General features: G+C 38.5%; 1 protein-coding gene across 3 annotated transcripts in view; it reads right to left on the bottom strand.

Moving 5' to 3' along the window:
• Positions 1–6157: 6157 nt before the first annotated feature.
• NEDD4 (NEDD4 E3 ubiquitin protein ligase) overlaps positions 6158–24898 on the bottom strand; it is a 60566-nt gene continuing 41825 nt past the window's right edge. For 2 of the 3 annotated variants that reach the window (XM_056346178.1, XM_056346177.1), the window contains 18 exons: positions 23132–23197; positions 22335–22454; positions 21692–21898; positions 20625–20702; positions 20322–20376; positions 20173–20231; positions 19140–19205; positions 16657–16886; positions 15927–16048; positions 15760–15830; positions 14079–14174; positions 12979–13052; positions 12764–12824; positions 12131–12190; positions 11919–12026; positions 11226–11322; positions 8053–8125; positions 6158–7974 (listed from right to left, as the gene is read on the bottom strand). In XM_056346178.1, coding sequence (XP_056202153.1) covers positions 7872–7974; positions 8053–8125; positions 11226–11322; positions 11919–12026; positions 12131–12190; positions 12764–12824; positions 12979–13052; positions 14079–14174; positions 15760–15830; positions 15927–16048; positions 16657–16886; positions 19140–19205; positions 20173–20231; positions 20322–20376; positions 20625–20702; positions 21692–21898; positions 22335–22454; positions 23132–23197 — 1746 coding nt within the window. In that variant the 3' untranslated portion in view covers positions 6158–7871. Of the gene's footprint in view, positions 7975–8052; positions 8126–9520; positions 9601–11225; positions 11323–11918; positions 12027–12130; positions 12191–12763; positions 12825–12978; positions 13053–14078; positions 14175–15759; positions 15831–15926; positions 16049–16656; positions 16887–19139; positions 19206–20172; positions 20232–20321; positions 20377–20624; positions 20703–21691; positions 21899–22334; positions 22455–23131; positions 23198–24898 lie in introns of all 3 variants that reach the window. The other variant, XR_008822995.1, reaches the window with a different exon arrangement.

Genomic DNA, 24898 nt, shown 5'->3' with positions numbered 1-24898 from the left:
GACAATCAGACTTTGAATTCCCAGTACAAAAAATATTAAAAATTATTTTGAAAAAAAGCATAATTTTTAGGTATATGTTAACAGAGATTGTATTATTTTTGCCTTGAATGAAGCAGCACCTGTTATGTTTTGATAGCTACTTTTAATTACACTAAGAGAAAAGCAGTTGTATCATTCTGATAAAGCACAGAATTATTTTTACTAGCCTGTGAAGTAATTACTCTGTGAGTCTTCAGCACAGGATATACATAATTGCTTAACACAATTGCTTAATACTTTTTGCACAGGGTGCCTATCATTATTGTACTGAGATGCAACACATGAATGAGCAGCTTCTCAATCCCCTGGGTTTGGGTCCAATTCTGTAAGCCTACGTAGAAAGGAAGGCATTTATTTAAAACTCTGCATTACAGCAAGCAATAGCGCATGAACAACTAATCAGGAATAAATCTATTAAGGGTGGACAACTAATTACTGGGCAGCAGTTCATAGAATGGGGACGATGACCCGTAACTCCACCAAGCACTTTCCGCAACTGAATTTATTATATAGTGTATCATAATTAGAAAATAATTGTTATAACTATTCAAGGTAAAGAAAACATATTCACTGTAAGCCACAGCTTCAGCTTGAGGGTAATTTCTAATCTCTTCTATATAGCAACCACCCAGAAACTCTATTACGTGGGCAAATGAAGAAAGCAAGTTTTCGGGACAAAAGGATGGGATGGCAAGGCCAGGGTAACTTCTGTCCAAGTGGCACAGTTTGTCATATCTGACAGCCCGCTGAAGAAAGTTATCACTAGTTAAGGGCCTGACCCCACATTCCTTAAGCAGACAAAAATCTCTTTGAAGTCAATGAAGCATACTGCTCAGATAACTGTATCAGGGCTTGGCAATTAATGAAAACTTTTAATTTCTCAAGTAGATTATAAAAGGTTTTCCCTGCAAAACAACTATTACATGTTACTCACAGCAACTCCTCAGCAGCGCGGGTTTGTTTCCAGCAGCTCTTGCAGCACAGTAACCGTTTCTCACTAACTAGGAATTACCAAAAGTCAGAACACCACAGCGTTTTCTGTTTGCATTGATCTGCCTTAAGTGTTCTTCTCTAGCTGAAGTCTAGTTGAAGGTTTTGACAGCTTTGCATTCAAAAGGTCAGTAAGCAGTCCTCAGGGCAATTTGATTTAAACCTTTAGCATTTTGCATACTCCCAAGCAGCACTGCCTAGTAGGACGTGTGTTCACAGCCTCTGAAAGGTCACACTTCCCAGCCCTCGAAACAAAACCTGAGTCAGAAATACTTCAGCTTGTAGAAAATACCAGAAAAGCTATCAGACAATTATGAAAACATTTTCCATTAAATTAAACTCAAAAGGGCTTAAGAAAAACAAATTGAGATGTATGTTTTTAGACTGCAGTGTATTTCAACAGAAAGTTTTACATTCTGTCACATTTCGGAAGGCTGCTTTATCTGTCTTTCCTCAAGAGGCACGCTCACTCACCCAATGTCTGTTCAGGTTTTCCAAGCTGCTTTGCCTCCCCTCACTCCCCGAAATCCCAAGCCTCTCTCTGGGATGAAAACCTGAAACCTACAATGCAGAATTTGTTTGAAGTCTCATTAAGCAAGAAACCTCAAATTAAGGACAGCGCAGCAAAACAAAACATTTTTTTACAGAGTCACGTGGATGCAAACCGAGCGTTACATGGAAGTGCTCCCTCATTATCCCCTTTGCAAGCTGTTTGTATTCTGCTTAGTGTGCTAATGATATATGTTCCACATAGAAAAAGCAATTAAGTCTCCACTTCAAAGAAAAATGATTTAGTGTAAGAGTACCAAAGCCTGTGCTTGCATCTCCTACTGATTTGGTGATGCCGCAGAGCCATATGGCAGCTGTTAAATGCTGAATTCCCATTTATAACAATAGAAGATGGTAGGTGTTGGTTGCCTTTTAAATGTGTAGAAGTTTCAATAAGGTGCTTCTCTAGCACCAGAAGTACAGATTCTTCTTGTTGGTGGTGCTCCAACGGCAGATAAATAAGTGAGCTCCTCTCAGTTCACATAGTAAGAGATGCACGTTGATTCCTTGAAAGAAATCATTTATTAAAAAAGGGGAGATATTAAAATAAACAAACTGACCCCAAAAAGCAGAATCCTATCAAATTATTTTCTTTGTATAAGACCCTATGCAAACAACCCAAGCACCACGACAAACTAATTAACAAGAAACAGAAAGGAAAACACAAATGAACAGATAGCATGAGGAATGACAGACAGAAGAGCCTGGTCTCCTAACAATCAACACTCTTTCTGACCACACAAGAAATGAGTAAAGCAAAAGCAGTATTTAAAACTACACATATTCAGTTTTAATTACTTCAATTGTGTTTCGGCATGTTATCATCATCAGTATGTAATTCCCACTTTAGGGGACTGATAAGAGTATCAGGTATTTGCTAAGTAACATTGAAATCACACTGAAAAAAAAGAGAAGGCGGCAATCTGTGCTGATCCTGGCCACGTTTCTCATTGATGGTATGCCAGAGGCATCTGTGGATTTCAATATACACATAGCTTTTTGTAAAGACACAGTCAATTTGTGAAATAGCACTAAACTGCACTATGGATTCGCAGAACAAATCAAGTGCCAAAGGCACTAGGTAGCTTGCAAAGTAAATTTATGTATGAAATAATGAGGTTTGAGAGGGAAAAATAGGACAGAAAAGGAAAACGAGCAGACTGCGCTCACGTATTTTGCCTAGGTTTGACATGTAAGTACTCAACCCTGTCTCTAGTAAAAGAATGTGTTTAATATGCTACAGATGTGATTATAGTTACTAATAGTTAATAGTAACAGTAATTAGAAATAATTCAAGTCACATGGCCTTCAAGCTGCCTAAGTGAAGCCTCGGTGGCACTTAAAAGAAATTACCATTTTAGCTTCCTACTAACCCACAGCTCTGCCCCACGATGCAACAAGAACCCTGAGGAATCACCTGTACCACCTCCAGAAGTGACAGACTTCATCTAGAGGACACCCAACCCAAAAATCTGTCAGCTGAAATGCATTTGGAAGAGACCACCACAGCCCCCGCTGTCCCAGACCTCCCAGTTACTGTTCAGTGCTTCTTGCTCATACCTAAGGCCTCCGTCGCACTAGGCGGCAGAGCATTTCCACATCCATGATAACCCTTGGAATAAATGAGATATTTTAGAGAAAGACCATTTCAGACCCAAACGTCTTTAAGTCGATACAAATCGAATTATTGACATCGATTGAAAAATGTAAGCAAGCCTCAGCTGCAGCCATCAGTGGACCTTACTTGTAAACAGCTTATACTGCAAGTCTTTGCTGAGGTTAATCTATATACTTTACCTTTCTTTAGGCTAAATAAATACACTTCTTCGACAGCGTCATATTTATTTATTCAGAAGCAGGAACGCCACTCACTAGATAACCGTAACAATTAACACACAAATTAACGTCACCGCCATCCTCATTAAACACGAAGCAGTACTGGTTTCACTTCCCCAGAAAAGCGAAGCTTGAAGCCTGAAAAGTTTCTGAGAGGATCTGCCCGCCCCTGGGGAGCCAACCCCGCACCCCGCTGCCCGCGCCCCGTTCCGCCGTCGCACCGGGGGGCTCCGACCGCGCACCCCGCCCCGGGGCCTGGCCCGGCCCGGTCGCTGCGGCGCCCCCTGGCGGCTCTCCAGCGCCACCACTCGCAGCGCCGCGGCCACGGGGGGGCGGGCGAGGGGCACTGGCAGCTTGACCTTCTTGTTTATTCCTTTATAAAGCCATTATTATCAAAGTTCTGTGGCTGAAAATTCAAAATTTTCAAATGTTAATGTCAAAAGACCTTGATTTCTGACTGCAGCCTCCTGCGGGAAGGGAAAGGCGCCACGCGGGGCAGATTCTCCAGTGTACTTTTCTAGAAAAGCCGGGTTGCACCGGCATCGACCTGCAGAAGCCACAACCGATGGCTGGACACTGCTCTGCTTACAGCTCTCAGGCTTGCAGCAGCCCACAAAGCTCCTGCCAAAACACCCCTCAGAATTTTCAGTGCACTGTTCTGAAAGCTGGGAGAAGTGGAACTGCTCCTGGTGCAGCTTCTCCCTCGCGTTTCAGGCCAGTCCCTGCCCAGAATCAGCATCTTGCTCAAGTCTCTCCCCTTAACAGACTGTTTCTTCGCAGATACATCCTTTTAACTAGACCCGCACAAAATCCATTCCCAAATGCCAACCCTGGCTACCCTTCCTTTCAGCAGGCTGGTACGTTTAGCTCTTACCTGCCTGGAAGATTTTTCAGTCTTATCCCTCACCTGGCACTGCTGGGTGGTGAGAGCAATGAAATTCCAGTGTAAACCAGATGGTCATTAATACACAAGGAAGCAGCTGTCAAACTCATCTGTAATGCCAGGGGAAGTGGCCTGCAGCTGGCACACACAGCCACATTAGGGACGGTGTTCTGGCAAAAAAAAATAGGGAAGTGTTCACAGTAGCATCTTTGGAGTCATCCTGTCCTGTCCCCAGTGTACGTTTCATGGAATACGGAGATGCAATGTGCAGAAAATAAAAGTACAGAGGGGCGCACAGGAGATCCAGGAGAACATCTCCCCAGCCGGCCAGCCCAGCACCCTTGTTTAGCTGTCCATGACCCCCTCCTGAAGCCTCCCAGATTGTCCCCTTGTACTGCCCTTCCTACAGACATCAGAGAGTTTAGCCTCCTCTAAGACCCAGGGTTTGCCATTTTGGAATTCCTTGAGATGCTTCCAAGACCACTGCCCACTTCCTGACAACAAACCGGTGGCCTAGGTGTTTCCTGTACTGGTGTCTCCTCTGACCCAGACTCAGAGCTCTGCACCAGCCTGTCACCCCCTCCCTCCACAGGTCTCCCCCCATCCAAGTGGCTCCAGCCACATGAGCTGTGTCTCTTGTTCCTCCTGGTCCTTCCCTGGCTGCCTGTGAGCGTGTTCAGGCACAGGAGCTGGGCTCCCTTCAGCCTGTGGCACCCTCCAGAAGGGCTGCCTCACTCCCACTGCCCTGCCCCGGTACTTCGCACCGGCACCAGTGGCCTCTCTTCTCTTATTTAACCACAAGCTGTTATCACCATTCCTCCACAAACCGAGTTTAAAGCCCACAGAAGGGACTCTGTATCACCCACCGCTTCTCGGTGTGAAAACTCTGAGTTCAGGCGCATCCGGCTCCAAACCACTCCCTTCACGCAACTTGTTCCTTTCCTCATCTGCAGCACCGCAGCAATTCTGTAAATTCATACCCAGAGGTGAAGAAGCCTTTCTTCTGATGCCAGAAGTCACAAGCTTCCAGCTTCACCCACCTTGGGTATATGCATCCACCGCCTGCCCAAGCAGGGCTTCCAGCTCCTCTCCTCACTCCCACTGTGTGGTTTGCTCTTTGGCTCAAGGTCCCTGTGAAGACCCTTAGGACCTCTCAGCTGTTTATCCTCCCCAAAGCTACGTGTCTACTCAGTCCTCCTGCAGCAACTTGGTGCCTTGCCCACAGCAGAGCTTCTGCAGGCAGGCCAGCCCTGTCCTGTGGCGAGGCACCAGGATACTCCCTGCAGCCCAAGACCCGGCAGCCGCATCCTTTCTCCAGGAGCTTTCACCCACACACCGGGGCTGCTTCCCACAGCTCGCACGGGGGACCGAGCCCTGTGGCACATCTCCATCACCACTGGGCAGCCTGTGCTGCCTGGAGCAGAGCTTCAGGGCCCCCTCTGCACCCCTGCCGCACTCACCGCCGCGGTCTGTGGGCTGCATGCCAGCCGGCCAGCTGAGAAGGGTGTTCCTACAGCAGCAGAGAGGAGCCTGACCCTCCCGCAGCAGCGGTCAGCTGGCATTTCTGGGGGGCCACCACCTCCGCCTGTCTGCCGTGCAGCATTTCTAGGCTGGCCGTACGTACAATGAAGGCTCACAGCGACCTAGAGCTTTTATGAAAACAGTGTATTAATTTTTCGAAGACTACATGCCTTGGGAGCAGAACAGTAGGAAACAGCGCTGCTGTACCTCAACACCTATACAAAGGTAGCAACGTATTGTGGTGGAACTGCTGCCCCAGTCTAACTAGGAGTACTAAAGTTACTGAATTCTTGCTATTTCAAGACTGCCGATTTGCACTTCAAAGAACTGAGCCACAAATTATTAGAATAAACTTTTATTTACTGCTCTCAGGATCCTTATTTTATACTTTAAAGTATGCAACAAAACCTGCTACATTCAAATCTATACAGATTTACTGATATATCATTCATGTTTTACAAAACTGCATATAGATTTCCAAAATTTGTATAAGTTACCTTTATTTACATGTAATATTCTCAGCCCCAACGACCTAGTCAAAGAATAAAACAAAGTGGGATTTTAAATATCCCTTAAGACCCATTAAATTTGTTACATAATTTACATACCTTTATAGAGAGATGTGCTACACTTCCTTCTTGCATATTTATAAAGACTGTGACTAAACAGAAATTTGCTGGCCAAAGCTAGGTACTGTTATTTCCTCAGATCATATTGGTAATAAAATGTTAAAATTAGAGCAAGCCTGGTATAAAAACCAATTTTTCCTTTTAGAACCAACTTTGTTAATCATTTTAACCAGCACTTGCTCAAAAAAAGTGTTAACATTAATACAAAAGATATCCACATTTACAAAAGAAATCAAACTAGTATTTATATGACAAGTTGATCTACAATAAATTGCACATTGTTGGTTATGACTTTGGTTATACTGTATTAACAAATTTGGTTTATAGACTAACAGTGGAGAAAAAAAAATATAAAAATGCAGCTATAGAAACTAGCATAACCTGTAAACATATTACAGAACCAAATTCGGCACCTGGTTATATGTGCATAACCTCCAGGCGGCACGGAGAAGTTTGCACATATCAGAGTGCTGAATTTGGCCCAGAAAACCCTGTAAACATGTTCTTTATTGTTATGTAGTGCAATACTGCAAGAATGGATAATAAAGGCCTCTAACTACCAAGAACTAATACTGAGTGATATCCATACAAATTTCATTTCAAGATTAATTTGTTGCAAAAGGTTGAATTGAAAATATTATCCATTGCTGAACTAGAAATTTATCAAAAACAGTGATGAACACTCAATAAACTGACAGTATACAAATTCAGACAAAAATGGATATAATTTCTCATTACAATTCAGAATTATGCTGCTTGTCCGTTTTATATAAAATCCTGGTTTTGTTACACTTTTTCAACAAAAGCAAGTTAGAAACAGAAATCTAACAAAATGAAGTGTGTCAGCAAGTCAATTTTCTGCAAACTGATGGCTGATAATGCAAACAAATGCTTTCCAATCTTTTACCTAATATGCTGAATTATAAGGTGCTTTGGGCAGATCTGTAGCAAACAGCCTGAAGCAGCACACATTATGATATTGCATTACATGAAACTTGGTGGTTTTGTTTCTGTTTTTCTTTTAAAGAACATCTAACAATTTCAGTTGTTCCTCTTAAAAGCAGCAATTCAAATTTATACCCTCTGCAAAGATTTCTTCACAGTTTTACTTCAGTAGTTTACTGTAGGACAGTCTGTCAAATACTGTAGAAGAGGCAACTGCTTAAAAATGTTTTTGATTTACTTGGCACTGGCCCATTCAATGTGTATACTGTAGTTACTAGCAAAGTACACAGACCATGGAAATGGCAAAATATATTTTCAAAAGTTAGTGAATTTTTAATACTTACTTATTTTACAAGAGATACTGTGAAGATTCAATAGCCATGCAACTAAACACAATGGTAGTCCCTGGAAAATTCAGATTTTTGTAAACCCTTAACATGAAAATGCAGCACTGGACTGACATAATTTATGTCTGTGTCTTAATCAACCCCATCAAAACCCTGAGTATTTTCAATCGCTAGAAGAAGTTTATCCCATAAATCTTCAAATGAGTCATATGGAGGCAAATCCAAGCGATTAAAGCTGAAAAACAGATAAAAACTCTTAAATATTTTTATCATTCTCAATAAATGTCATCATCTACCTAAATTTAATACTCACCAGGTATGAGCTCTTGGCAGTTTTTCAGGGGTACCCCACTGTTCAACTGTAAACAGCTGCGGTCCATTTGAACCTGCAGAAAAATACACATCAATTTACATTCCAATATGAGATTCCTTTATAATCAGAAATTCAAATTGTGAAATATCTTGGGGTTTTGTAATCTAATTCTGACATTAGTTGGACCTATCTATATGAATCAAATATAGTCTGTACTCAGTAATGGTCACTGATCCCAATTCTCTTTTATTTTAAATTATTTCTTGCCACATCTTAATTTCACACCTTAAACTCAGAGTCTAAGACCTAAATGCATACGCATAATAGTTGGCATTGAGAATTTTATGCGGAAGATAGTTTTATCCTGTGTAAATTTTGCATGTAAAAATTTAGACATGTTTATCACAACATGCCAAGTTATATAACCTGTCAGCAAGTATTGAGTGTCCACCATCACCAACACAACAGAGCAGAGTAACTAATATCTTTTTGAAACACAGAGACCGTATGTGTACTCCAGGGATGTACGTGTGCACCCGAGAGAATACTTCTGGCTCACAAGTGCAGCTCCACCTATGCCTGTGTCTTCAGCAACTGACTTACAGCATGTTGTATCTGAAAGTTCCTCGGACCTCTCAACTCTTGCCAAGTAAACACAAAGGGCACTTTGTAACCATTTCCTTAAGCTGTTGAAAGCGCTTGCATATGTCTGGAGAAGACTATATAGTTTAAAAAAATAATAGTAACAAAAAGTTGCTATCTTGTCAGAGAACAAGAGATTGATCTCTGATGGTGGGTGTCTGCTGACTACTCTATGAGGAGACCATCAATACAGTTACAGAATGGTATTCCAAGGCAGGTGGCTACCCAAGTATGAGCAGCCTTCTGAAACAGAAAATGTGAAACATGTTTCAGATTAAAGATGAGCAGCAGTAATATGAACAGGTCGATCAGTGAATCCAGCTGAGGTATAAGTGCTGTGTTGAGTACCTTTAGACCTACGAAATCAAGTTGCTTTTATTATGCAGAGAGACACCTCCCCTTTTTTTCATGACTCCTCCAAAATGTTTGGGTTTTTTTGATGACACAAGTTATAACTGTCAATTCAAAAATATTTAATTTGTGGTTTTATGGTGAAAAAAGAAATCATATGTATTACTAATAAAAATATTTGTATTACGATCACATGTAATAATGCACATTGTGGAGGTGGATTTGAAGATGTTAGCCAACTTACACACACAAAAAACCCCCACAAAACCACCAACAGAAAAATCCAAGACAATTAGTCCTAACCATGAAAATAAGAGGAGGAGAAAACACTTTCACAGCTACGAACATACAGAAAAAGGTAGGAAATCCCAATCAATGCACAGAAACTACACTTCAAACGAGCCTAGTGAGTGAACTGGACAGGCGAGAGCAAACACTGTGCACTTTATCCTAAAATACTGTCAGTGAGACATACATGTCAGGAGTTGAGGGAACACTTCCAGCTCTTCATCTTTACTTTCTCCTTTGGCTTATGTGTTTCTTCAGCACACAAGGCTGGTTAGAAAAAGTAACTAGTAAGAATGCCTTGAATACGGATGAAGCAGAGAAGCAGCTCTACGACCAACGGTGCATTCTACCACACGACAAGAAGTTCTCAGACTGGGTGTCTGGGAGCAAACCCTCCCAAGCAGTCCCTTTTCATGAGCAGAACAGCCTCTCCGGGCCACAAGAGGGAGATGTCCCGCTAGGAAGCCAGCTCTAGGGCTGTGCCCGAAGGTGGCAAGGCAACCACCGGAGGGTCAGCCCGGCAGCAGCAAAAATCCTTGTGCCAACATGAAACACTGAAGAACCGTCTACGCTTCTTCAAGCAGGTTACTGTTAATGCCACTGTGATCATTACTGGGGTTTGGGGAGATTGGCATGTTGGCTACAGTAAAGCAGAAATAAAAAGCTAAAACAGCAATGTCAAAGCACTGTGCAAGGCAATCACTAATTGAATTTTTCATTGAGTAAACAGAGCTACGGGAACTGGGACTTGGCCAGAAGACTGCCCAAGGCCATCCTAATCCCTGAGCAGAAGGAAGCCAAGTTTCAACAGTTTCTTTCCCTATATTATTCCTTAGTTCTATCTCCGGCTAGTGTTTTTAGACAAATAAACAAAAATCCGAAGGCCACAAAATCCTGATGGGGTTTCCACTGCAACGCGCATGCACTGTAACTCCAACAGGGCGAAGGTACAGGTGCAACAGCAGACACGTGGCTCAAGTCTGCTGAGGGCACTGTCCTTTCCCTTGGAACTCACAACAAAGGAGTATTTACAAATGAAATGAAAATGAAGAGAGGGAGAAACGGGGATGCATGGGGGGTATTATTTGTTCACAGTTCTAGCGTTCTATAAACAACAGTAATTTGTTAATAGAAATGTTTATTCAAATACACGTTAGGCTATTCAGTCATTTGCATAGGATCTCAAACCCTTTTAAAGGCTTAATAGAGTAGTCTAGCAGAAGTAGTAATAGCTGATGGCAGCTGAAAATAGACTTCCCATAAGCCAAACACCCCCACCCTTTGTGGGCTGTTCTATCCGCTTGTCCATGGTCTTTTCACAGAGGGTTTTCTGGCTTCGGTATTGACGTCTGCTCCCTGCTGCCATCTGCTTGTTTCAGTCTCTGCACTGTAGGTTCACTATGTTTCTTTTGGCATTACGTTTAAACTCGTGTCATTTCAGTGGTCCTCTTCAGAATATATCCTTACAATTCCAGTTGTATCTGAAGTGTGGCTTGCAAAAGCAGTTGGGGAACTTGGGAAAAACTGAAGTTAACTGCTGATGCCAGCATGTCTTTGTAATCAGATCTTAGATAACTGAGAGCCTTCTTCAAGCTCAATCACGTGTTAAACAGGGATTTTTGCAGCTCTTTAAGAGCTTTAAAAAACCACATTCATTTGAGAACTCCTACACATTTAAAAACTTCCAAAACCAGAATTAAAATGACATATTTATAGAACACAGGAAACGTGATCTAGAGTGACTCTAGCTTCACTTCTTATAAAGCCAGTATACACTCATTTTTACAGCAAAATTTGAAAAACAGTGTGTCTACGTTTGAAATCAAATATCATGACAATGTCGGTATCACGTTCCCTGCTACTTAATTGCAAACATAATCATAAGTACTCACCATACAGCTCAGCAAACCCATTCATAGGTACACGTGATGTGCCAGTAACAAACTGAAGCAATCTTATTCTCTTTTCAGAGTCCATCATTAAGACTGCCTGTGTATGATAATGATTACAATTAAACATTTATTTTTAAATTAATGTATTAAGCTAGCAGATTTACGCAAGTTTCTATTTCTAAATCATTATCCTTTATATATATACATGTGGGTTTTTTTGTAGTGACACACAGTTCTCTGCCTATTGCTAAAAGACATTAAGTCAACAATTTTTTAATGACACTGTAACAGGAGTACGGTTACTGGCTAAGCAGGCTGTTGAAATACTTCCCTGAAAGATTTGGCCCCTACTTTCTTTGAAGTTTCCTGATGTTATGAACTAGCAGCCAAACTCCTGTAATTTATTAAACAGAAGAGTTTAACACCTCTTTAGTGTAACCATGCCAGAAAAACCTACACAGAAATATTTTTAACCCCAGTCAGACATGGATTTTTTGGAAAAAGCAAGTATCAGTAGTGTATTTACATTCTTACCATGCATCTCATCTATAGTTTTCTTACTTTCTCAGGAGTCTTAATGGTCAAATATTTACCTACCTATTAATGAATTGCATTATAAACTAGCATAGCTGAAATGCTACAGCTTTTGAGTAGGTTCTAAGTTAAAAAAAAATAATCAGAATTTCATAATACCTTCCAGAACCACTGTATTACTTGATGGTTTATGTTGTAGCCATTTTTGTATTTTGTATGTAGTTTCCAATCAGCCACATCCACATCTCCGAGTCCACACATTAATAACTACACAGATAAAAAAAAAAACACCAAAACAAACACCACCAAAAGTTTAAGTCAGTAACATTAAATTTCAACATAATTTGTTTCCTTTTCCATGAAACACTTACCTCTAGCTCATTTTCATCAAATATTTTAATCAGATCCTGTGGTATTAGTTCAAAAAAGCCCTAAAAAGATGAGGGATGTTTTTTTTAAAAAAAAAATCAAGTCAACATTATTTTAGCGTTTTTGTTCACTAAGAACAATATTTAGATGCTTTAATAAACAGAGCCAAAGCAATACATCAAATACAGATTTTTGAACACCAGCAGCCCCCAGTTCAGTTACAGTACTTTAATTCTGACTTATCTTTATTGTGCAACACTGAATGGTGAATATGCAAGTCTGAATATCATACTTGTGTAAATTATATTGCATGTAAGGATAAACCAGCTAGTTTAAATCAAACTAATAGAATTAATTTTCATTTCTGCAGAATTCATTAAACTGATTGCACTACAGCCAAAGCTGTCAGCCAGGATTGAGAAATAAACAGATTTCTCAGTGTGAATTAAACACCTCAGTAAAAATATATCAAAAAGATTTTAAAGGCTGAAATAATTCAAAGTGGACAAACAGTATCACCACCTTTTTTATACTTGTAGCAATATTATCTGTGGGTCTTCAGGATGTCCAAATAAGCTTGTCTTAAGATTAGATAGTACAAATTCTTAGAATTTCTGTAGTAATTAAAGCTATACCTCTTTAAAGGCTGCCATTTGTTTCTGTACTCTGCTCACAAATCTCCACTGGATTACAAGACTGTAAAAAAAAAAAACAAAACCAAAAACATTTAAAATAAAAGCAATTTATACACAAAGCAACAGCTTCCTCTTGTTAATACAACTAACACACAGCCCCTATTACTAGAGGGGCAATCCGGTAAGACACGTCACACACAGTGACCACTACTTACTGAATGTAGTCTCTCTTGTTCTTGTTGGTGACAACTATTTCTGATCCACCACTTTTCAGTTCATGTTGATGGGTCTAAAATGTGATACATAGAATAGGTCTTAAATAAGTATGTGACAGAATTCATACATCAGTATTGTGTAATTTAGTTCACTCTTGAAGAGTGCAGGATTTGAAAACTATAAGAGTCAGAATTGGTGTCACAGTTCACCTGAATAAACAGAATTTGGTTGATTTTATTTATATATTTTTTTAAAACAAGTGTTATTCAGGGCTGCCAGATTTGCACACGAGTTTTCAGTAATGTGGACTTCACCAAGTGCATATTCAGTGACCCAGCCATTTTTCCAAATCTCAAGGAAAAACACAGAACAATTTCAGCAATGGTTCCGTTAAATAAGTGAATCAATATGCATAACAACGTTATGCATATATGCAATATAGAACCTCAGTAGACAAATATCTGATTTCTACTTTATTATGGATGTACATTTTCACGCTTCTACTTAAGGTCAATTTAGTTACACAAGACCACAAAGGCTACTGTCCTACTTGGATCTAGCTGACACCCATAATTTGCAATTTTTATTCAATACCTGTGGTATTTCTACACGACTTATCTTGGATAGCTCTCCACACAACAAACTTGTTTACTCCATAGTTTTCTAGTACATCTTAGAAAAAAACCCTATTATTATCTCCCAGTGAAATTTATGATTCCAATCATTTCCAAAAGAGCTTATCTATTCCAGCCAATCACAGAAAACCAGTCTCTACTCCAGATTACTAATGGGACTATGGATATCTTAGTCTCAGTTGCATTCACAGCAACAGCTACATTTCAATACAAGTATTACTTAAGAAAAAAGCACGAGTCATTTTTTAAAGCTCTGCTTATTTCCAAATCCTTTATCACATCACAGCCAGGCTAAGAGCACTGCCTGAGCATGTGCCAGCTAAACACAGCAGCTGAGTGAACAAACCAACATGACTGTGAATGAAGGGTTTTTCTTAGTACCATACAGATAAAATCAGCTAATTTCACAGGTCAAATATTTTCTTTCGTGTTTTGTCTATTCTACTTTACATAAACATACTAACCTGACCAAAAAGTTCTTCATCAACGATAAATCTAAGGTCCAGTTCCGCTGGATCATTTTCAAGAATCCATCTCAGAGAATTGTAATATTCACTATCCTAAGAGAGAGAATTACAAAACAGTAAATACAAAATAGAGTAGCCGCTTTTTAAGCTACAAGAGGCCCCGTTACTGCCCAGTAAATGCTGCTACCTAGGATAATCCTGTATTGGATACAAAGACACTGCAACTGTACAAAGCTACAAAGACATCTGAAACCTGAAGACTCAGCAATCTCAAGTCCAAAAAACTCTCACGTAGCAAAATGGTGATGTAAAAGCATTATTGGAAGTAATGTATTGTGGACTCTTCTCTGTCTCTCATCCTGTATTTAACTTCCCTTTATTGTCAGACATTACTACAAAGAGCCTTAGGGAATGAAAATTAAGATAAAGCAAAATCACATCCTGGGCTGCATCAAAAGAAGCATGACCAGCATGTCAAGGGAGGCGATTCTTCTTCCCTACTCTGCTCTTGTAAGACCCCACCTGGGGTACTGCGTTCAGCTCTAGGGTCCCAGCACAAGACAGACATGGACCGGCTCAAGCAGATCCAAAGGAAGCCACAAAGATGATCAGGGGCTGAAGCACCTCTCCTATGAAGACAGGTTGAGAGAGTTGGGGCTGTTCAGCCTGGAGAAAAGGAGGCTCTAGGGGGAACTTAGAGCAGCCTGCCAGCACCTACAGGGGCCGACAGGAAAGCTGGAGAGGAACTTTTTACAAAGGCATAAAGTGACAGAACAAGGGGTAATGGCTTTAAAGTGAAAGAGAGTAGGTTTCGGTTAGGTATTAGGAGGAACTTCTCCACTGTGAGGGTGGTGAGACACAGGAACAGGTTGCCCAGAGCAGCTGTGGATGCCCCATCCCTGGCAGTGCCCAAGGCCAGGTGGGATGTAGCTTTGAGCAACCTGGTCTGGTGGAAGGTGTCCCTGCCCATGGCGGGGGGACTGGAACTAGGTGATCTTCAAGGTTCCTTCCAACCCAAACCATCCCATAATTTTATGGTACAAGAAAAAAAGAAAAGGAAAAAATAACCAGGACACATTACAAAGCTATTACTCAGAAACAGATAGGAACTATATTCTGTATTCTTAAAGGACAGAAAAATCAGTTATAGATTAAAGAGACTGAATAAAAATCACTCTGTCCATAACTATTCTAGATAAGAACCATCATACCATTACCAGGGAAACAAAAAAAAGAAGAAAATTGTAAGGGCCATGTTCCCCTCTAAAAGGTTTACACTGTACTCACTTGTTAATATTTTCAGTCTCTGAACATATAAGAATACATTTCTTTTTAGTTATCAAAACCCACAAACCTAATTTAACAAACTCGTTGAGACAGGGGTCCCGAAGATGTTTATTATTCAATATTAGGAACCTTAGTGTCTAAAAATATTTCAAGAGTACATCATAGAAAGTTTAGAGACAAGTTTTCAATACAGCTTAACTTAAACCATAGTTCAGGTCTCTGATTTTCCTTGGAAGTTTTAAATCCTATATAACTTACAGACTTACAAAAGATGCAGCCTAAAATTTCTTTGAATCATGCACTTTCAACCTTCACTATTTCATTAAAGATGTATTAAAAAAATTAATACGGACATGAAAGCCTAACGTAGATGATAAAGCAAATTACATACCACAGACTCCATATCATGAAGCGTTATTGGTTTTTGGAGCATCATCTTGTAAAAAGGACGAATAAAAAAGGCTTTAAAGAAGAACAAATAAGTTGAACAGTATGTAACTTAAAATTCAAAATAGGTACAATAATAATTTAAATATATTACATACAATAAATACTAACCATCCAAAAGTTTGCCATGGTAAACAGCCATTCCAGCTACACGACCTATAAACTTGAAATAAGAGAGATGATCTTCATTGCAAAGTCCAGAGTTTGGATTGATCTGGAGAGTATAGTTATCTCTGAAGTTGAGGGATGGAGTAGGGAAGAAAAAAGAAAAACAAGATGTTGTACTATTGGAACAGTCCCATATTTGAAGGTCCAAAAGACACTGCTGGTTAAATCAGGTGTTACTTTTCATGAAGTTGAAAAAAATAATCAATTTGGATTAGTGAATCACTAATCTAATATTAAACAATACTCAGTAGGTGATTCTATTAGCATAACAGAAATAACAGTTTTGAAACACCACGAATTATCTTTCTAAGTTAGAGATATACCAAAAAGAAAGGATTAACTCCTATTGATTTTAAAGTTATCAGAATAACATTCCCTGTGTTATTTGTTAAATACTGCCTCTTCTGTAAATAGTACAAGCATATACTTGTCTATGCAAAGATGACATGGCTTAGGTTAGACTGCTGGAAAAAAACAAACACAGGTACTGTTTCCACATTATTCTCCTGTCAAACAAAGAACTAGGTGCAAAACATCGCAGGCATTTACAGCTAAACGCCCCTATACAGTTTGGGGTGGGGGAAGCAATTCCATTCTGAAGGTAGGCATGAGAAATACAATTGATCTCCTTTCCCTAAATAGTCTTCACGTCTTCCAAACCTGTATTACTTACGTAGCTGAATATTCAAACAATCCATAATAAGGATTAAACATTTCTTTAGAGAGAAGGAAGAACCATTCCCTGGCCACTCCTCCATAGTCTAAACCTTTTTCACCATCAAATTCAATCCAAAGTCTTGCTTTAAGGAAATCTGCTCTCTTTACAGCTATAATTCTTCTGTAAGAATCTTCGAGGATTGTTGTGCGATGAATTTTCATTTCAAATCGATTCGGAATATCACTCTAGAAATAAAAATATATTAAAAAATGAAGACATAGAATAACAGAAGAAAACCCAGCATCTTTCAGTCTTGCAGAGTATGCAAATTCTGTAAACAAAGAATGGCATGCAAATCCTGTTCTTAAAAATTTGCAAACATAACATGATATGATTGACAAGAGCCTCTAATTACATGAGATTCAACTCACATGGAAAGTTTTGGGTACTAAGTTCTATTTCACATGAAGAAGATAGGGTTAAAGTATGTTCTTAGGGGTAACAGTATATACTCAGTTGTTCTATATGCAGCAAGGCATGGAATCCTTTTTAACACTGAAAATTTGCCATATTATAAGCTTGATTAAAAAAGCATCTCAGTTTATAAATAAAATTATTTTTGGAACAATTTTACCTGACATGTTCTAGTTCAATATTCTAACTATTAGGCTAGGTGTCTCATTCTCCTAAGACATATAATGACACACAAGTATTCCTACAGTATTAAAATAAAAATCAGTGCCCTTCAAATATGAAGTAACAGCAACAAATCACAATCTATCATACCAGGAAGATATTTAAATATAAATATCCAAGCTCATATTTGCTGCTGAGCTTTCAGAGTAAGCCCGTAATAAACGAGGACTAAACTTTGCTGAATCATTAAATCATATGAGAACAAAGTATTTTCTTGATTTCACTTGTTTTCAGCATTTACTTCAGGCAAAACTGAGAAATTCAGTGAAAGTGGGAACAGGAAATTTCAGCTCATGCTGCTCTATGCCTAGATTAGGATCATGCAATGAAACTCAATGTATTTCAGATTTCAAAGAGCTAGTCACACTCAGTAGAAATAACAAATTTTTGAATACAGAAATATTTAATAAATAACTCTGAAGTGCACGTGTTCAGATATGCTTCTTTATTTTCTTACACTCCTAAAATAATATAACCTGTTCCCCCCCCGCCAATAAAATAGAATGCTGCATTTAAATGTAATGCCTATTTGTATCCAACAACAGCTTGATCCACAAACAAAAAAATAATTACTTTGAGTAGAGGAACATATTATTTGTCATTCTCCAAGCTGCAGAATTCTGTGCCATGTTTTATCGCTAGTTTACATGGTGACTATGAGATATGGGTCTTTTTCATCCTTTCAGAAAATAGCAAAATATCCCCAAATTAAAAAAAAAAAAATATATATTTTCCTGGTTTTAGTTGCAAATCAACTTCTCAGAAAAAAGTTGAAGCAATAATAAAATCAATTACTAAAACCAAACTTAGCTGATTAAAATGAGTATTCAGTAATTAAATCTCAGTATAAATCAATCTGTCACTAACTGTCATTGAGGTATTTGTGAATGTTTAAAAGGCAGCAGTAATACAAGCTTTAAATACACATTTAACTCTTACATTACTCAGAATATATTGTGTAGCTGAGTTGTCTATCACTTTTCAGCTCACGATAATGACATTTCAATGAATGCCAAGCTTGTTTGACTAGGAACACAAAAAGTAGATGCATATATAATCGTGTGCAATTTATGTGTCCATTCAAAAGATACAGGTTTCAGAAAGGCTAAAGGTAGCCCTATTTACTTGGTAGGTAAAAGGCAAAGTATGGGTCTAAGCTCAAAGGCTATTTTTTATATATATATATATATATATATAAAATATCTTCCAAGGCTACCCAATTTGATTGCAGTTGTGCAGAGACTCATTGTTATCTGGATATGCAGATGCTATTTACAGTCTTTTATGCTATGTGTTATAAATACATCTGGCACTGCCACTTCAAGCTAGAACTTGCAAATGACATTCATAAACTTCAGATATTAAGGCTATAACAATTTATTACAGTTATCTAGCCTGATCAAGATGACAGTACAGCTTTCTATCTGGACAGTCTAAAATCTATTCTGAGAACTTCTATTTCCATATTCAGAGTTCCAAAAACTAGTATTTGCTAGGTCAGTGATTTCCAAACTTTTCTGTTGCCACCCTACTTCCAGGTTTACAACGTTTCTTAACCTTTTAGAATTTCTACTTTTTCAATTAGATTGCTTGCAGTCTCATCACTGCGTAAAGTCACAAAACCTACTGTTAGATTAAATGCTAATTGTCACCAAGTTGCTGTTTCACAAATGTATTCTTGATCAGACTGTAAATCTATCTTCCATAAGCAGGTTACAAAGTTCCAATTTCTTTTCACTGTAACCTAAGCTTCCCTTTGTTTAGGGACATAAATTTCTGCTGGATTCCTACAGATTACTAACCTGTTTCTTCAATTTCTTTCTGAAGAACTCGTACTTCCGCTTATAGTCCCTGGAGTAAGGCACAGCCTTGGGAAAATAATAATAATAAAAAAATAAAAACCAAAAGAAAAAGCACCTGACATACTCAAACAATTAATGTAATATAAACTAGTCTACATTTATGAAGCATAGACATACACTGAAGTTCTGAGAAAACAGGAATATGTGTTTTACTAACTATCAGAAGACTTTCAGTTTATGAATATATGGTCAGTTCAAAACATCTAGAATGAAAAGTACTCCTTCGTTCAGATCATTTGTTCTGATCCGTTCCATAGAATTTATCCTATACTTTACTGTTAGCTGATGTGACTGGCCCAGATCGAAGTGACCAAAATGCCTCTGGTGACTTACATAACACGAAGTCTCTCCTTGCTGTATCATGAGAGACCTGGCTACAAACACCCCTATTTTCCATGGACAGAGAAGGTTGTTTACATATGTGGGCTATTAATAAACACAGATATCAGTTGAACACTAAAACCCATCTATAATTATAATGTGTACCATCTTTGCAATTAGTCCTGGTAATTTTGCACTTCAGATTAAGTATCAAGGGTAGATAATTATTTTTCAGTTGGAAATTAATTTCATTCCTTTTAAAGCCATTTCACTGCCTTTTTTTTCTTTCTTTCTTTCTTTTTGTCTTTCCTTGTTTTCTCCTTGTTTTCAAGTTTACTTCATGGATTGAGCTAGTTTTATATTGAACACTGTGGATAAAAAAAAAAATAAAGTTTCTACCCCACTTCAAACCCCCCCTCCAGTCTATAAGGAAACTTCCTTACTGCTATGGGAACTGATCTTTTTCTGGCATTTAAAGACCATTTCCACAGAAAGCTTTCTAAACAGTCTTTAGAAAGAAATAAAAATGCCTTGTTCAAGCACCCTGGAAGTTTCATCTTCTAGAACAACTCACTAGTAAATGACAATAGTTTGTTTGGATTCCATTAACAATATTTTGAAAAATATGTAAGGCTACATAAGGAAAGCTTACTGGTCCAGTTATTGCCACATTCTGCAGTCGAGGATCCTCCCATTGTGTTCTCTTTGTATCTGCAAGAGATTTTGTGATTAGTTTCATTAATTTAGATAATGTTCAGAAATAAAATTATGAGTGCGGGGAGAATACTACATTGTACATACTGTGATTTATGAAGAATATTCTTCCATCTGTGTGAGTTCTCTCTTCCCACCCTGGCTGTAAGACGACGACACTTTTATTATAAATTTCTGACCATATAGTTTGCATACAACTCAACAACATCTGCAGCTGGGGGCATTCACCCCCTCCATCTACTCTCAGCATTGGAATTCAAAATATTTTCAAATATTCAAAATTTGCATAAAAAAAGCAGGCTGCATTTTCTCATGTGCAAGTTTCAATGGTGCTAGTTTAAGTATTTAAATTGTTGTATTTGCAAAACAAGTATAAAACAGTTTACTTACTGGTAATGGACCCAGGTCTACTGGATCTAGGGACGCCTTTCTCCTTGGATGAGCAGCAATTTTCAGTCTTGGATCTTCCTTTGAAAACAAAACAAACAGCATGTTAAAATCTTTTTTTTATTATTTTTTCCTGTTTGTTAATGATTGCATAAAGAATATGCCTAGTACCAACTAGATAATTGTTGCGTATTCTGCAGCCAAGTAGTTCCTTGGGGATTCTCATTCCTCCAGCGTGCACAATCGTCTTCTAATGACCTCTCACTTTTTTATATGTAAATTTATTTTAAAATCCTTCATTCAACTCAATTTTAGTGTAATTGAGTCAAATTAATCTTTTTGCATTGTTCCTGGCACACCTTGTGCTTTTGGGGTTTGGTGGTTGGGATTTTTCATTGTTTGGTTTGGTTTTTTTTAGGGGGGTAGGGGGAAGGTGTTTGTGTTAAATGAGGTCTTTCTGTAATCCTGAAGAAATTAATATTAATTTTGAATCAATTTAATGCATTCCTGTATCTCTTTCACAGTAACAGTGACCTACTCTAAATACTTAAGTCGATCTATCAGCACTGCTTAGTGGCGTGCAGTGCCACTCTGTGGAACTGTAGCTGTACAACCCCGCATCCATCTTGTAGCTACACCTGGCCTGCTTCCTCAAGAAATTTGTATTGGGCACTGTACCATGTCGTAAATTTGAAGTAACATTTCCTGTTGCAGGAACACTTACAAAACTGATTTCTGTTAACAGCACATATAAGCTATCACAGTTCTACAGTTACAACAGAGGTGTCATCTAGGAGATGCTTTGTATCTGTGAAATGGATTCCTATACACATCAGTGTTTTCCTCCTTCTGAGCTAAATTTTCAAGTACCAATACAGTTCGTAAAATTCACCCTGTTCTACCCACGATAGGTATTTTAAATGAGTTCACATTTTTATTACATATGTTCCTTAACAGACACGACACAGTTATCTTGGCAGTAAAGAAACCTACAGAAGCTTGCTGAAAGCAGCAAAGCTTTGACTTGTGAGAAACTAAAATTTCAGTTCATGACAGCAGTTTCCCATTACCCATGTTGTCGTTTTGGTATTGTGGTCAATAAAGAATGGTCTCCCATTGGGTGCATGTCGGACTTCCCAGCCTTTAGGGAGAAATCCTTGCTCCGTTTCAGGCTGCTGCTGAGAAGACTGTTGTGATGAATCACTTGATGTTGCTTGTGGTTGTCTTCCTACAGGAATACTTTGCACAGCTGACAACTGACCTGTTTCCACAGCAGTCTAAGGTAAATGGGGAAAAAAAAAAAATCAAATCAAAGCCCTGTAGAGCAATATTTTTTTCTATTTATCTGTATTTTTGACTCACGAACGCAGTTTCATAAAGCAAGTGCCAGACATAGATTTGTTTAGTCTAATATCAATAACATTGACTAACAATCACTGATTATGCTACCAAGGTTGAAAGAAGTCTTTCAGGCTTCTCAATCAGCTATAACTCTCCAGAAGGCTTTCTTGGTAATAGTATTAATAATTAGTAGTAAAATAATACTGTTCCTATCTCTTGTTGCATTCTCTCAGATACTTTATGTAGTGCTTTACCATTTATGCCTTTCACATATTCTATTTCAAAGAGTTCTCTAAACTTTACTGCTATTATGTGAGATGTTTAAAAGGTTAAATTAATAAATAGATCAGTAAATTAGAAGACAGACAGTACCTGTACAACTGGCTTAATCCAGGTAGTGGTTCTAGAATTGTGATCTATATAGTAAGACCTCCCTTTTTCATCTTGTCGCTCTTCCCAGCCTGGGGGTAATCCGGATGAAGTAGGTAGTAACTAAATATTAGTGATAACGGAAGAAAAACAGTTAAGAAAATTATGAAACTGTGAAAAGGCTTTCCTCTGCCAAATTAAAACAACAAAACTATAATCCAGACGGTCATGATTTTTGCAGATTGGATAAAATAGAAAAGCAGAACTTAAGTCCTTACTGAACAGTATGAAGTAACAATTGGTTGGTTGTTTTGTTGGGTTTTTTTGTTTGTTTTTTGTTTTTTAATTCAAGCTCCTCATCTAAGAGGATTAATTTATAAACCTGGTTTAGGCATGGCTGATCCAGCCTAGTACTTCTGGCTATGAGCTCACAGTTTGCAGCGTCACCGTGAAAACATAAAAGCTGTACCACCATCCTACCTTAATTACAAAGCAAATGATTTGAAAAACAAAACTCATACTTTCATGGGAAGACTACTTCCTTCTACAGGCTCTATCCATGCATTAAGCTAATGTTAAACCAAAACCACAAAGTTGGAATATGAAAGCTTTATGACGGAACTCCAATCTTGCTAGACTTATAATTGCAATTTTGTCAGGACAGCTGCCAGAAGCAGAAGGCCAAATCTCATCTAAAATGTCAGCACGTAACACATAGTCTACAAAAATAAGTTTTACATGAAGAAAATCTTTCAGCTTCTTTGCAACACAAGCCTGTGGTTTTCTGGAGAGTGACGTACCACTGGATGTGCAGGCTGCTCTTCAGCTCTGTATGTTTGCAGACTGCCTCTTCTGCTGGAATGGTTCTGGAAGCAGTGAAGAGAAATGACGTATTAGCTATTACTGCAGCTTTACCAATGGCAGCAAACAGTCAACAATAGTTATCACACTTCATTACAGTTTTCATCTTGAACAAAGTGTCTTATTTGTTTTGAAACGTCAATTTGATATAATATTTTTGAAACTCCTGTTTTAACACTGCTAGAAACGTTAAGTTCACAGTGTGTATTGTAATCTTGAAACAGAATAATACAGAGGCTTGTGAAAGTTCTCAAAAACCCTAAAAACAGATGGTTTGGCACGTAAAACATTACAGTTAATTGAAACCAGTTACATTACAGCTGAATTTACAGTATAGAACTTACTGTGTTATCTTGTCAGTAGACTAAAGCCTGTGATATATCAGAGCTAACAACTTTTCTGAGAGTAGATTAAGTTAACAATGACAAGGTAAGAGAGTTTTAGACACCCAGTTTGAAAAGAGCAATTCAATTCCTGGGCTTTGCATAAGCATCCACCTTTCTGCCTAGAGCCAATTTAGATCTCACATGCTACAATTAAGCAACTGTATTTCATCTTGCTGCAGAATTTCCCCAGTTATTTGAAGGATTTTTTCCCTCTCTACGTACTCTTTCAGAATAATTCAAAGAAAAAGCAAGATTAAGTTCATAAGTTTATTTTTTGGGGGGTGACAGTGGTGAAGGGAGGCAAGACTGTCATTCTAGCTGGCTCTTGCAAATAATTTGAACATCTGCCTCCTTCTTATCTTAGGCCACCCAAGCAACTCAAAGATAACAGTTTTCTCTTTAGCCATAGTATTCCAAATAACAGAGATCAAGCAAAGCGAGAATAACAAACTCTCACTTTGGCGTTTCCAGCAACACTATTGATGCCTTTTTACTGACTCAGAAAAGCTGTCAATTCCAAATCTACATTTTACAGCATGAAAAAAGCTAATAATTTTATTTAAACACCTAAATCTTACAGACTAGATGGTCTGGGTCACCTCTACAGGCTTTCCTGAATGGACAGTGGATTTCTCAAGTCACAGATCAGGTTACAAGGCTGTTTGTGGAGCTCGGCTTTCACAAGACAGCTGAGCTTATTTAATTGCTCGCTACCACCAAAAAGACAATTCCTACTCCTGGCAACATACTCCTGCTGCTTCTCATTTGCCACCACAGTATTTGTCAGACAACCTAGCATATTGTTTCAACTTGCTAAAATAGCAAAAACAGAGTTGGGGGAAAAAAGAATAGTTTTCTTCTGGGTTAGCAAACTGAAAACACTCACTGAGAGGTCAGGCAAGTTTCATAACTGGTGCGGGGGCAGCGGAACTGTATGAGCAGGGTCCCTTTTTCACTGCTATGGAGTCACCAGGTTTACTCGGCTCCACCATAAAAATCTTATGCCAGTATTCACAATGAAAACTGGAATTATCTTAAAACTTGTCCTAGTGGTAGAAGTGACCGATATAGCACAACGCCCTTAGAAATAAGCTTTCAGGATACAGACACCTTCCTTCACCTGTAGTTTTCAATAGCATTCTGTATGACAGTATAAGACGACCAAAAAATACTTCACACAAGTATGTTTTAATCTCAGGCAAAAATTCATATAAGAAAAGTGTGGAAGAATAAAATGTTTGCTTAGATGGGCTTCCATAGTAAAAAGCTTATTCTTAAGTTCTCTGCCTTAGGGATGAAATTGAAAATGTAATTGTTAAA

The sequence above is a fragment of the Falco biarmicus genome, chromosome 7, assembly GCF_023638135.1.
Source record: "Falco biarmicus isolate bFalBia1 chromosome 7, bFalBia1.pri, whole genome shotgun sequence".
In the NCBI taxonomy this organism is placed as follows: domain Eukaryota; kingdom Metazoa; phylum Chordata; class Aves; order Falconiformes; family Falconidae; genus Falco; species Falco biarmicus.
Note: the sequence above shows the minus strand (reverse complement) of the source record. Positions and strands in the feature narration are given on the sequence as shown.